Here is a 15464-nt window from a genome sequence, read left to right on the forward strand (position 1 = left end):
ATATTTCTCTGCAGAGACTGTTCCTTCATTCATGAAGCCAACAATCCAAGGGTTACAGTTGGATGGAGGGAAAGTGGCTTCGCAGTTCCCATGGCTCAGACTGCCCCCAATCCTGGTATTTGCCACTGAAATGCACTTTTATTTACTATAGATGTGTGTAGTCTTCCTTATGCTTTGTCGTGAATAAGAAATAAATCTGTCTGTTTTCCCTAAGGGTACCCAACAGAGGGTGGGGAGAGTAATTCTAAGGATAGCTGAGTGGCTGAGGGAAGTCAGGCTGGTTGATTGAAAAACCAGAGAATTAAAACAAAACCAACCTGTTGGGAGAGCAAGGACGAGGAAGTCGTGGTAAGCCTGATTGTGTCAACTCTTTTTCTTATTTTTGGAAGTAGATGAGGTAGGCTTGGTTCTTATTCCAGTGGATGAGCTACGAAGAAATACCTTTGCCATATATTGTAGGCTGGCTAAAAGCTCCCCAAAATGTAGAAGCCTGAATCCCAGGAACCTGTAAATATCTTATTTCCACGGCAAAGAGGACCTTGCAGATGTGATTAATTAAGTTAAGACTGTGAGAGGAGAATATGCTGGATCACCCAGGTGGATCCAATGCAATGACAACAGAGCTTCTAAGTAAGAGGGAGGCAGGATGCCCTTTGATGACACAGAGGGAAAGTGGCCTGCTCATATGCTCATGCCACACTCTTGGATTTGAAGGCTGAGGAAGGGGCTAGGAGTGAAGGACGCGGTCAGCCGCAGGAACTGGAAAGGGCCTGGTGCCTGATTCTCCATAGAACCTTCAGAAGGAACTGGTCCTGATGACATTTGGACTTCAGCCCAAGGAAACTGATTTAGGACTTCTGACTCCTAGAACTGTAAGAGAAAATAATTTCTGTTCTTGCAACCTGCTAAGATTTTGGTAATTTGTTACAGTGACAACAAAAAAACAGTAATACCCTGGAAACAGTAACATTAAAAAGCATCTCATGGGTCTTTCCTGAAACTAAAGGGCCAATAGTTGAGCTCTTCAGTACAGCAGGGGTCCCCAAACTCTAAGCTAAACACTGGCATCTGCTGTCAGAGCAATAGTGGAAATAGACTAGAAATAAAGTGCATAATAAATATAATGCGCTTGAATCATCCACAAGCCATCTACCTCTTTCCCCTCGTCCCCCAGTGTGTGGAAAGATTGTCTTCCATGAAACTGGGTCCTGGTGCCAAGAAGGTTGGGGACTGCTGCAGTAGAGTATTTAAGTCCTTCATCACCAGACACCCAAGGCAACATTCCCAGTGACCCCTGCCTCATACATTGTGGTGGGGTTTCAAAAAACCCTTCTATTGTGTGTGTGTGTGTGTGTGCACGCACACAGTCAGTCATGTCCAACTCTTTGTGATTGCATGGACTATAGTCAACCAAGCTCCTCTGTCCTTGGGATTTTCTAGGCAAGAATACTGGAGTGGGTTGCCATTTCTTTCTCCAAAGGATCTTCCTGACCCAGGGATTGAAGCCATGTCTCTTGTATCTCTTTCATCGGTAGGTGGGTTCTTTACCACTGGGCTACCTGGGAAGTCCTCTACTGTATTAAGGAGAAGGAGCACATTTGTAATAAACATCCTTACACCAGCCAATCACAGGCTCTACTCTCCAGATCTCAGCACCTAGTGGTAAAGCACATGTGTGGCAGGCTTCATATTTTTTAAATGCCTTTAAATTTGCATCCTTAATCCAATCAAATTTTTCTCTCTGCATCTTGTCTGCGTTATGGCTTCATATCAATCAGAAAGAATGCAAAGCCGTTGTCTTTTTGCCTGGGTGGGTGATTAATAGTAAATCTGGGGTGGGGAAGCCAAGCAAAAGTAACTTGTGTCATGATTTTCCCTGACTCAGGACTGATGTAAGAGGTGGAGAGTTTGGCTAAGGAACCAGCAAAAAGCTGAAGGATTTCTGTTCCATATCTTCTTCAGAACTCTGGGAAGAGAGGCCCTACAGGGGTGCCACTCCAGGAGGAGGGCCTCATTGCCTCCTCAGAAGCTCCCTGAGTTTCCTGTTACAGAGTCTGCAGAAATGCCCTCAAACCCTGGGAAGGGTGTGGTAGCTGCTGGTGTGGGTGGGCTTCACAGGAGAACATACTCTGACTCTCCCAGAACACTGATCACAGGGCCCCAGCAGAAAGTTCCATGCTGGGAGGTGCCAGGTGGGCTGAGCCCTCATCAGCTTAGAGGACAACAGCCCTCTGCTGAGGATCAGGCTGAGAGGGGAGCGTTCCTATGATTTTTCACCCTGAAAGGAGACTTCCCTGCTGGGTGAGCAGCCACCCGGTAGACAAGGGCCACTTTCACTGTAGACACTGGCAGTGACCCAGGGCACTTCTGAAGGACCTTCATACAGATCTGAGGCCCCTGATAGCTATTGGGCACCCAGATTCCTTCCTGGAGAGGAGAGGGGGAAGTGGCTGGAAGAGAAACTGCACATTTACCTGAAAATAATTATTTTAGATAGGAAGGAGGCTAATTAAAATAGCCAAATCTGAGATAGCTTTAATTGGCAATTTCACCTTTCCTGATTACCTACAAGGAAGGGTGCTCTTAAGAAAGATTGCATCAGTGTATGATGAAATATTTGGAGTGGAGTGCAGTTCTGCCCTTAGTCTCAGTAAGAGCTGACCTCCATGACTTAGAGCAGGGTTGCCAACCTTCTGGCACCAGGGACACTTTTTCTGTGGACAAAGTAGAGAGTATGGTTTAGGGAGAATTCGAGCATGTTACATTCATTGTGCACTTTATTTCTATTATTATTTACATCAGCTCCATCTCATCAAGCATTAGATCCTGGAAGTTGGGGACCCCTGCCTTAGAGGACCTTTCTCTGGCCCTCTTCCAGCCTGTTCCTTCTCAGAAGCAAGGATGCCATGATTCCTCATCCACTCCTTATCTAAACTCTGCCTAGTTGTCAGAACTTTGGAATCCACTGCCTTAAGAACCCTGACGGAGAAGGCAATGGCACCCCACTCCAGTACTCTTGCCTAGAAAATCCCATGGACGGAGGAGCCTTGTAGGCTGCAGTCCATGGGGTCCCTAAGAGTCGGACATGACTGAGCTACTTCACTTTCACTTTTCACTTTCATGCACTGGAGAAGGAAATGGCAACTCACTCCAGTGTTCTTGCCTGGAGAATCCCAGGGATGGGGGAGCCTGGTGGGCTGCCGTCTATGGGATTGCAGAGAGTCAGACACAACTGAAGTGACTTAGCAGCAGCAGCAAGAGCCCTGAACCAGCTTCAGTAACTTACAGGAGCCTCTTCTCTGAGTCTGACTTGTGATCAGCATTTGCACTGCCTCCATATATACCCTAAATCTGATGAGTGTACAAGGGTGGCCAATTTGTGAATTGAGCTTTGGAGTATTGACTGTAGTGCCCACTCACAAATGTAAGATGTTCCTTCTGGAGGTAGAATCCAGCTGGGATTGAGAAGAGAGAACTGGCCAGAGAGACAGGCCTGGGCCCACAGTTCCTGAGCTGCCACATTCCAGCCTGAACCTCCAAGTCATCCCAGAATTTATATTGGAACTTCATGTTCCACATCATGAAGACATGTATTTTAATTAGAATAGAACTGATCTATTACAGTTTTGTAAATTTCAATGATAACATCTAACTCTTTAGACTTACGATCTGTGACCTCTTATATTCCAGTGCTGGTCCCCACATGTATAAGGGGCAAGGTGGCATTGCATCATTAAATTAATTGTTCTTGTTACACAGACATGGAACAGGTAGTCACAAATGTTATGAGCCTTATCAAAGAAGAGGTACAGGATCTTAGAATGTGTATAGCAAGGGCCAGAGGCCAGCATATCTGCTTATTTCCCTGCACAGATATAAGTTGTGCCAGGCCCCTGGTCAGACTCATGTCTTCACTGTGTACATTCGTCAAGCCTCCCCTCCATCCAGGAAGGCTCCTGGCTGCCCAGTGTCTGAGTCCCCAGAGTCCTGCCCTTGCAAGACACTGAGTGGAATGAGCTTTTATTTCCATGTTTCTTTCACCTGCGTATCCCAGGCTTCTGTTGCAGGGTCTGCACTATAGAATACATTGTTTGAATGTTGTGTGAGCTGAGCAGTAGCCACCCCCTCCTTTTCAATGTACATATATCGAACTCTACCTGAAGTGGTTCCCAGTTTCAGAACAGCAAGCTAATAGAGCTCTTCTATTTTTCTAGCATGTCACCCTCATTTCTTGGAAATCATGACCTCTTGAATCAAGTTTTCCTACCTTTTCTTGTCAACTATTAGAGTTGGGCTCTAGTTAGGAACAACTTTGGGAAAGTAATGTGTCCTTGGTGAAGGTGATGAACACGAATAGATCTGAAGTAGTGGATTCCATCATTTATTTAGTCATTCCAGGTAGAATATTACCATGTCTTATCATAAGGCCAGTAACCCCTGCCCTCTTCATATCATAATTGAATAGAAGACAAACTTATGTCTCACTATCAGAGTTTAGAGGTGATGGGGGCAGAAAGTCTAGTCATTTAGCAGTAGTTAATAATCTGCTGATTTCAGTAATCATTAAAGCCTAAGAAGTCTGCCTAACCATCTCACATTGACAGCCAGTGTCCTCCAAAAATTAACTAGGAGTCATGCTGAGAATACATACAGATTCTTGCTTTATTTCTTTTGCTAAATTCTCAGATAATTTTACATTTCCTGCCAGGCCATTCCTTTTCATGCTGATAGAATTGAAAAGAATCATGTAACATGGGAAAGCAATTAACTCTTTTCCCCTCTTTGGTGATTTTTTTTTTTTCTCCCAAGGCTCAGGCTATGTCATGATTAAGAGAAAGATAAAGCTGAACTCAATTCCGTGCTTTATGCTCATTGCTAGACACTATGGATAGGAAAACCAAACAGACATGTGGAGGGTTCCAGGTCCTCTGACCACACCCACTCAACAGGTGACTGTTGTTATCTGGGAACTTCTGTCTCAGTAACTCAGCTCACCCACCTGCTTCTCCATCATTCCTTTAATGAGAGTGCCCAGCTGTTCCAGGCAGTCAGTCTGAGAGCTTTCTATCCAAAGCTGAAGATAGCTAAATCTCAAACAACACACAATAAGATTGTTCTAAAGCTATTTGAGCTAATTTTACTTGGGAGTACAATTTTCCTCCAGTAAAGAGAGCCATATTTCAAGTTTAATTAATAAAATATAATTAAGCATTGATTTGCTGTTCCTCTTAAAAGATTAATTTCGGGTAAAAATATATGACGGGGATAATCAATAGTAAATACCTCTTCCTTGCCTGATGAAAAGACCTTTCCCACTAGCACAGTGCAGTGCTTTCAATACTTAAAAATACCAAAAGAGACATCATTTCTCTAGATTGTGACCTTCAAGTGATGTGCTATGATCCAAAAGTTCCGGAACTCAGAGTTCAACTAAATAGCAGATGTCTCACAGGTCCAGTCTCTTCTTCTTTCTTTCCCGCCTCCAAGACTGAAGTATCTGGTTTTCTCTTGTGTACCAGGATTTCCAACTGGTTATTGCCATTAGGGAAACTGCATTAACATGCTGCTATTATCTGTGTATGTGCCTACCACCGCCACTACAGTAGTGTCCTTGAAAGCTAGATTTATATGTACATGTATATTTCCTTGCACACACACACACAATGCTTTTATAATTATTCATAATTCCTTATATTTTATAACCAAGTGAGCAGATGGATGGATGAATAAATGACTCAATTTAAGTAACTTCTCTTATGGGAAAAGGTGTCGGTAATAAAGGCCCCAAATTTGATAAGCATATCTACTTACCGCCTCTGATTTAGTTCTCAAAAAATCTCTGACTTAAGGAGTTTATACACGCTTAATATTGCCCACAGAACTATATGTGCGTGTGTGTGCTCAGTCGTGTCTGACTCTTTGTGACCCCATGGGCTATAGCCTGCCAGATCCTCTGTCCTTGGGATTTCCCAGGCAAGAAAACTGAAGTGAGTTGCCATTTTCATATGTGGAAGAGCTTCCCCACCCTGGGATCATACCCATGTCTCCTGCATTGGCAGGCAAATTATTTATCACTGAACCACCAGGGAAACCAATATAGTTGAATATAGACATTCATAAATCCATTTGTACTCTAATTTAGACAGCTTGGCGAACTTAAAAATATCATTGAATGATTATTGTATAGTTTTCAAATTTTAAACTTAAATGAAAGTATAAAAAGTATTTTAAAATGTTTTATCATTGGAAAAACTCTTAATTTGTATATTTGTAGAGGTTTAGTTTTCAAATAGCAATATTTTTTCAAAGTGTTTAAAATTCCTCTTTATGTTATTCATTACATTGTCATCTTGGAAAAAAAATTAGCATGGTAAAAATCCCCTAAATTGACTCCAAATTAGTTATCTAAGCATGAAATTCAAGTAAACATTTGCTTGTACCCTACTTGAGAAAAGATCTTGCACTGTATTCATCATTAATGGCTATAATATTCCCAACAAAGAAAATGCAGGTGATGTTGGCTTGATGTGCAGTGGATTTTGTTCCTAGGATATGGACAGAAACAAGAATAAAAACTATTCAAAATGAATGAATAGCCCCACCTGCTTCAGAGCAGATGTACAAACTGGGACATATTGTGTGTGCAGCCATTGTTATTTTAGCTAATTCCTTGGTCCCAAACCATTAGATACATTTGGCTTTCACCACTTCATAAATAATAAATAAATGGATGGATAAATGAATAGACGATATTCAGATTTACTTGTTTTTTGTTGTGGTCCAGATAAAGAAATTCAGAATATAAGAGAAATGGACAACTGAAGGTCCTTATGTATACTTATCCTGTGCTAGAAAAGTTTATATAAGCAGTTCTTAACAACAGTGTTCCTAAGTTGTGGTCTCTTTATTCCTTTTAATTTGGTAGATTTTAAAGAGCTTTAATAAAAATGACACTAAATAATTTTTTCTTAGGATGCTAAGCTCAGCAAATATCCATTAACACATACCATTTCCAAAGACATCATGCCAAAGGCAGGTGGCCATTGGACAGGCTGGATCAGAACCACCTGGGACACTTAGAGACAAAAATATTTCCAGAGCTCTTTCCCAGAGATGCTGTTGAGTAGATCTGAAGTTATGCCATCAAATCTCTATATTCTCAAAGACATCCATGGTTAGAAATCAGTTGAGAAGTGTAGTTGTCAACCAGGGGGACATGGCAATGTGTAAAGTCACTTTTGATTTTCAAAACCAAGAGGGTACGTATGCTATTGGCATCTAATTGGCTAAGGCCAAGAATGCTGCTAAGTATCTTACTATGTGCAAGACAAACCTGTGTATCCACAAAATGAAATTATCCAATCTAAAATGTCACTGATGCCAAGTTTGAGACATGCTGGTCTAGAAAGTAAAGATATATCCTTTGAGTCTATAATTAGGGTGAATCAAAGAGGCACAAAATATCATTTGTTCATAATTGAATACAATGGTATTAGTCTAAAGACTCAAAAATTAAGAAAAATCAAAAAATGTTTTACCTTGAAATAAGTTCATGGTATGACTGCAGACAATTCCAGTTGAAAAAGTATGTGAGAAGCATTAAGAGTTATCTGCAATTGGTAGGATATCTGTAATGGGGATTATCTGGAGACATGATGCCTGTACTTGAAAAAAATGATTAAAAAATTTAACTGATCCTGAAATGTTAGTAAGGGGAAAAAATGGTTTACTTGTAGAAAGGGAAATATATTTTTAAATACTGACTGACAAACATAGGACCATTTAAACATGAGTGCTATTTAACAAGTTAACAAAAATCAAATCTATGAAAAATGCAAATGATTTTTTTCATGGTTTGGTCCTTTTTCATCTTTGTATTGTTCTGTTGTAGATTCTGTTTTCTAGTTTTATATCATCTCTAGAGATCAAATGCTCACAAGCAGGACATACAGGAAATTACTGAACAATTATTTTGGTTGCTGTCAGTGCAGGGTTCGGATTAATAATGAAACCAATTAAATTATCAAATACCTCCACTAGCAACAATAAACATTTAATTTCCAGAGAGAAATAAGGTTAGCTATGTTGAACACCTTTTGCAATCACAGTGATAACAAAATTTTTCAAACATTGGGGAATTCTATTTCGTCCAAGAATCAACAGCAGCTTGATTTAATTAAAATAGCAACGAAAGCATTCTTTTTTTTTTTTTTAGCTGTCTCATGCATCTCTGATAATAACCAATCAGCAGAAATGACGGAATGCCTCAAGCAGATAAATGGCATGCCTCCCCTCATGCAAGAATGTATAGTTCCATGTCGTGATGACTGCACCTTCACTGCTTGGTCCAAGTTTACACCCTGCTCCACGAATTGTGAAACAACTCGAAGTAGAAGGCGACAGCTCACAGGTAGGTTGTGTATTTTATTCTTTAGCTTCAAGCAGGTGATGCTGTCCTGAACCTGCTGAGGAGAATGTTCATTCCAGAAGGATGGGAAATTATATCATCTCTCCCTCTCCCCCGACCCTCCCTGCCACTATGTATGTCCTAGGCATATGATTGACACACAATATGTACTCAATTAATACTTGTGAAATAAATGAAAGATATGAACCATTCCAAAGCTATGAAGTTCCTCTCTATATAGCTTTATAATTTTTGTAGTGATAAATGGCAGTATATCAACCAACTTCCTTAGAATAGTAAATGGCAGAGTTTCTGGTATTTTTCAGGCCAGGATCTCAGCAAGCTTGAAAGAAGTACCTGATCTGTTAAAAGCGTCAAAGACAGACCTCACCTATATCGTTGTCTTTTGCCATTACCTTATTGGTAGGTTCAGTTGCTCAACCGTGTCCTACTCTTTGTGACCCCATGGACTGCAACATGCCAGTTGTCCCCATCCTTCACTATTTCCCAGAGTTTGCTCAAACACATGTCCACTGAGTCAGTGATGCCATCCAACTATCTCATCCTCTGTTGTCCCCTTCTCCCACTACCTTCAGTCTTTCCCAGTATCAGGGTCTTTACCATTACCTTATAAGTAACTTGATATTTTAAAACTTTAGTAGTGGAAGGCAAAAGTTGATTATATACATAGATTGTGCTTTTGTGTGTGTGTGTGCTATGTTGTTTCAGTCATGTACAACTCTTTGTGACCTATGGAGTGTAGCCCACCGGGCTCCTCTTTCCAAGGAATTCTCTAGGCAGCAATATGGGAGTGGGTTGCCATGCCCTTCTCCAGAGGATCTTCCTGACCCAGAGATCAAACCAACATTTCTTGTGTCTCCTGCATTGGTAGGCAGATTCTTTACCACTAGCACCGCCAAGTCGACAAGAGACTATTGGATCCCACCATAAAAGATACCCCATATCCAAGGGCAAAGGAGAAGCCCCAACAAAATGGTAGGAGGGGCAAAATCACATTTAGAATCAAACCCTATACCCACCAGAGATGCTTGCTGCTGCTGCTGCTGCTGCTGCTGCTAAGTCACTTCAGCCGTGTCCGACTCTGTGCGACCCCATAGATGGCAGCCCACCAGGCTTCCCCATCCCTGGGATTCTCCAGGCAAGAACACTGGAGTGGGTTGCCATTTCCTTCTCCCCAGAGATGCTTGAAGGGCTCAAATAAACCTTGTGTGCACCAGGACCCAGAGATGCCACAGAGACTGAGCCAGAACTGTGTAGAGTATCTCCTGTGGAGGTGTGAGTCCGCAGTGGGCTGCCGCAGGAGCAGGAGCTCTGAGTGTAGCAGACTTGGGTGTGACATAAGCCCTCTTGGAAGAGGTCACCATTAACCCCACCATAGAGGTGCCAGAACTTACACAGGACTGGGGAAACAGACTCTTGGAGGGCACAAAAGATAACCTTGTGTCATTACCTCCACTGTAGTTTGGCCTCAGGTCAAACAACAGAGAAAGAACACAGCCCTGCCCATCAACAGAAAATTGGATTAAAGATTTACTGAGCAAGGCCCTGCCCATCAGAAAAAGACCCAGTTTCCTATTCAGTCAGTCTCTCCCATCAGGAAGCTTCCATAAGCCTCCTATCCCTATCCATCAGAAGGCAGACAGACGGAAAACCACAATCAAAGAAAACTAACTAAACTGATCACATGGACCACAGCCTTGTCCAACTCAATAAAACTGTAAACCGTGCCGTGTAGGGCCACCTGAGACAGATGGGTCATGATGGAGAATTCTGACAAAATACGGTTCGTTGGAGAAGGGAATGGCAAACCACTTAAGTATTCTTGCCTTGAGAACTCCATGAACAGTATAAAAAGGCAAAAAGATAGGACACTGAAAGATGAACTCCCCAAGTCTATAGGTTTCCACTATGCTACTAGAGATCAGTGGAGAAATAACTCCAGAAAGAATGAAGAGATGGAGCCAAAGCAAAAACAACACCCAGCTGTGGATATGACTGGTAATGTAAGTAAAGTCCGATGGGGTAAAAAGGAATATTGACTAGGAATGTAATGTTAATCCATGAATCAAGGCAAATTGGAAGTGGTCAAACAGGAGATGGCAAGAGTGAACATTGACATTTTAGGCATCAGTGAACTAAAATGGACTGGAAAGGGTGAATTTAACTCAGATGACAATTGTATCTACTACTGTGGGCAAGAATGCCTCAGAAGAAATGGAGTAGCCATCATGGTCAACAAAAGAGTCCAAAATGCAATACTTGGATGCACTCTCAAAAACGACAGAATGATCTCTGTTCATTTCCAAGGCAAACCATTCAATATCACAGTAATCCAAGCCTATGCCCCGACCAGTAATGCTGAAGAAGCTGAAGTTGAATGGTTCTATGAAGACCTATAAGACCTTCTAGAACTAACACCCAAAAAAGATGTACTTTTCATTATAGGGGACTGGAAAATGCAAAAGTAGGAAGTCAAGAGATACATGAAGTAACAGTCAAATTTGTCCTTGGAGTACAAAAGGAAGCAGGGCAAAGGCTAATAGAGTTTTGCCAAGAGAACACACTTGTTAGAGCAAGCACCCTTGTCCATTAGCACAAGAGAAGGGTTCTACACATCGACATCACCAGATGGTCAATATTGAAATCAGATTGATTATATTCTTTGCAGCCAAAGATGGAGAAGCTCTATACAAGTCAGCAATAAACAAGACCAGGAGCTGACTGTAGCTCAGATCATGAACTCCTTATTGTCAAATTCAGACTTAAATTGAAGAAGGTAGGGAAAGTCACCAGACCATTCAGGTATGACCTAAATCAAATCCCTTATGATTATACAGTGGAAGTGACAAACAGATTCAAAGGGCCTATATCTGATAGAGTGCCTAAAAAACTATGGATGGATGTTTGTAACATTGTACAGGAGATGCTGGTCAAAACCATCCCCAAGAAAAAGAAACATGAAAAGGCAAAATGGTTGTCTGAGGAGGTCTTACAAATAGCTGTGAAAAGAAGAGAAGCTAAAGGCAAAGGAGAAAAGGAAAGATATACACATTTGAATGCAGAGTTCCAAAGAATAGCAAGGAGAGATAAGAAAGCATTCCTCTGTGATCACTGCAAAGAAATAGAGCAAAACAATAGAATGGAAAAGATTTGAGATCTCTTCAAGAAAATTAGAGATACCAAGGGAATATTTCATACAAAGATGGGCTCAATAAAGGACAGACATGGTATAGACCTAACAGAAGCAGAAGATATTAAGAGGTGGAAGAATACATAGAAGAACTGTACAAAAAAGATCTTCATGACCCAGATAACCATGATGGTGTGATCACTCACCTAGAGCCAGATATCCTGGAATGTGAAGGCAAGTCAATACGAACAAAGCTAGTGGAGGTAATGGAATTCCAGTTGAGCTATTCCAAATCCTAAAAGATGATGCTGTGAAAGTGCTGCACTCTATATGCCAGCAAATTTGGAAAACTCAGCAGTGTCCACAGGACTGAAAAGGTCAGTTTTCATTCCAATCACAAAGAAAGCCAAGTCCAAAAAGTTCAAATTACCACACAATTGTACTCATCTGATACACTAGCAAAGTAATGCTCAAAATTCTCCAAGCCAGGCTTCAACACTATGTGAACTGTGAATTTCCAGATGTTCAAGCTGGATTTAGAAAATTCAGACAAACCAGAGACCAAATTACCATCATCCATTGGATCATCAAAAAAACCCAAGAGAGTTCCAGGAAAAAAAAAATCTACTTTTGCTTAATGACTATGCCAAAGCCTTTGACTGTGTGGATCACAACAAAATGTGGAAAATTCTTCAAGAGATGGGAATACCAGACCACCTGACCTGCTTCCTGAAAAATCAGTACGCAGATCAAGAAGCAATGTTTAGAACTGGGCATGGAACAACAGACTGGTTCCAAATCGGGAAAGGAGTGTATCAAAGCTGCATATTGTCACCCTGCTTATTTAACTTATATGCAGAGTACTTCATGCAAAATGCCTGGTTGGATGAAGCACAAGCTGGAATCAAGACTGCCTGGAGAAATATCAATGACCTCAGATATGCAGATGGCACCACGGTTATGGCAAAAATTGAAGAACTAAAGAGCCTCTTGATGAAAGTGAAAGAGGAGAGTGAAAAAGTTGGCTTTAACTCAACATTCAGAAAACTAAGACCATGGCATCCAGTCCAATCATTTCATGGCAAATAGATGGTGAAACAGTGGAAATGGTGACAGACTTTATTTTGGGGGACTCCAAAATCACTGCAGATGGTGACTGCAGCCATGAAATTAAAAGATGCTACTTGTGGAAGAAAAGCTATGACCAAACTAGACAGCATCTTAAAAAGCAGAGACATTACTTTGCCAGCAAAGGTCCATCTAGTCAAGGCTATGGTTTTTCCAGTAGTAATGTGCGGATGGGAGAACTGCACTATAAAGAAAGCTGAGCACTGAAGAATTGATGCTTTTGAACTGTGGTGTTGGAGAAGACTCTTGAGAGTCCCTTGGACTGCACGGAGATCCAACTAGTCTATCCTAAATAAATCAGTCCTGAATATTCATTGGAAGGACTGATGTTGAAGCTGAAACTCCCATTACTTTGGCCACTTGATGTGAAGAACTTGACTCACTAGAAAATACCCTGATGCTAGGAACGATTGAGTGCAGGAGGAGAACAGGATGACAGAGGAGGAGATGGTTGGATGACATCACTGACTCGATGTTTGAGTAAGCTCTGAGAGTTGGTGATGGACAGGGAAACCTGGCATGCTGCAGTCCATGGGGTCAGAAAGAGTCAGACACAACTGAGAGACTGAACTGAACTGAGTACCACCTGGGAAGCCCACGTATAGATACGTACATACATACATAGATCCTGCTTTTGTGGTATATGATTATATTGGTTCAGTTTACTTCTTTGAAACTTAATGGAAACTAAAGTCATAAGTAGTTTAATCAAAGTCTTAGAGCAGTTTTTGTGATAATATACAAATAATTGACATTGTAATATATCTAACTTCTTATCTAGATAAATATTCCAAAACTTCTCATTGTAGGTTTTTTCATATAGGCAAAAAAAAAAAGCTTAATTCAGGAAATGAGAACCAAGAAAAATACCAGAATAATAATTAGGTTAATAATATTGGTATTGACATTGAAGAATTAAGCAGAGATGACCATTTGTTCTCATGAGCAACTCAAGTGCTAATTCTCTGGGTTTCAAGACTTCCCTTTGTTTGTATGCATTAGGTACATGATTATTTTAGATTTAGTTTACTCTAATGGATTGACAAAACCCATGAGAGTCCTCAACAGTATTTCTGATTTCCATGCAGAACAGGAACCCATCTGTAAGTAAGGTGAAACATGCAGTCACAAAGAGAAACATTAAATTACATGTTTTACTTTGATATTTTGTCTATAATAAGTGTTCATATATAAATTTATGCAGCATAAAACATATCTTCTGCTTTTAAGGTAAAACAGATTTTTTTATCTCTAACAATATAGTGGGATAGAATATATGTGGCAGGAATAACTCCATGTTAAGGGACGGTTTAATGGGACTTGGTTTGCGTGTTCATGTGTAATATTTCAGAAGCCATTATCTTAACAGCTGTGTCCATATATTTGAGATGAGAGAGAATTTCCTTGAGAGGGAAAGAAAATTTTTAATTTGTGGCCAATTTTTTCTTCCTTTTGAAGGTACCAGTAAATTGAGAATGAAATAATTGAAAATCTTAGGACGTTTATTTATTTTACAGCCAGTAAGTTTGTGTTATCAATTGTCAGAACTTTAATGACTTTTATTTAACATTTACTTTTAAGGTAAACCTTGAAAAACTATTATACTCTATCCTAAAAATTATACACACACACCAAAAAAAAAAAAAAGAAAAAACCTACCTAGACTTCATTTTCTAAATCATTAAATGCTAAGCTTTTGCCTAGCTAATTGATCTTTGTATGTCTGAGTACCTAGATTACCTAAACAACTGGCCAATTGCATGAAATACACGAACTGTTTAAAACAATCAGTCAAATGGATTACATAGTAGTGTCAATTGAAAGGAAAACGCACAATGTGAGAGTTCAGGTGTTTTCATGGCCTTAACTGGGGACTACAGCCCTGGAGACAGCCTCTCAAGTAGCTCTGAGAAACTGCTCTAAGGAGGTAGAGGAGTAGGATAGTCTCTATGTGATTTTGTTTGTGTTATAGAATACGATGCAGCCTACCTCTTGGTGAAAACTACTAGTTACAAATAGTCTCAAGTGTATGATCATAGTGATCTGCTATATATGGGGATATCCAAGAAGTGAAGTTTATTAAAATTCTTCCTGAAGTACATGTAACTATCCATGGCTCTGATTGTCCAAAGCACACAGTCTCTTTTTATTTTCTTTAATGTCCTCTGTTGAAAGCATCGAGTGTACTGAATCAGTCAAGGATTCTAGTGGATTAATCTTTGCAGACTTGGGTGGAGAGTGGGATCGTCTTTGCTCTTGTTCTGCTTGAGTGCCCCCCTTTTGGTCATAAATTCGAAGTTTGGGAGGCATTTCATGCCCCATAGCCCTAGCAATGTTCATTCCTATGTCAAGGTCAGATTTCATTGATAACAATCCAATGTGCTATGACTGGGTCCTTCTAGTGGTAACCATAAATGGCTCTGGACTACCTGTCTTACTAGTCTGCATGGTCCAGGAAATGATTCTCCCTTGTTGTTTCTTCTTACATCTACTATAGCACTATTATAATCATTTTAATTCTATATAGAACTGAATACTGAGTCAGTCCTTTCAAGTCTGTTAGTAATCATTACTTTGGTCAAAGACTCAGCTTTGAATTGGGTAATACAAGAAGAAACCATCTCATAGAATAAGCAGAATACATGTTACATTACCAGAAGTAATAATAAGGTCATAATGGAGATTCATGCAGTGAATGGCCAGCATCAAACTAGTTCTTAAGAGATCACCAAGACTAGGGAACAGACTGTTTAAGGCAGAAATCTGATTTTCTTTTTT

At 40.4% G+C, this 15464-nt stretch overlaps 1 protein-coding gene across 1 annotated transcript in view; it reads left to right on the forward strand.

Moving 5' to 3' along the window:
• Positions 1 to 15464, forward strand: part of THSD7B (thrombospondin type 1 domain containing 7B) — an 889260-nt gene that overhangs the window by 579577 nt on the left and 294219 nt on the right. The window contains exon 12 of the mRNA XM_040228521.1: positions 8216 to 8410. Coding sequence (XP_040084455.1) covers positions 8216 to 8410 — 195 coding nt within the window. The remainder of the gene's footprint in view (positions 1 to 8215; positions 8411 to 15464) is intronic.

This window comes from Oryx dammah, unplaced genomic scaffold, assembly GCF_014754425.2.
Source record: "Oryx dammah isolate SB20612 unplaced genomic scaffold, SCBI_Odam_1.1 HiC_scaffold_27, whole genome shotgun sequence".
Classification (NCBI taxonomy): Eukaryota; Metazoa; Chordata; class Mammalia; order Artiodactyla; family Bovidae; genus Oryx; species Oryx dammah.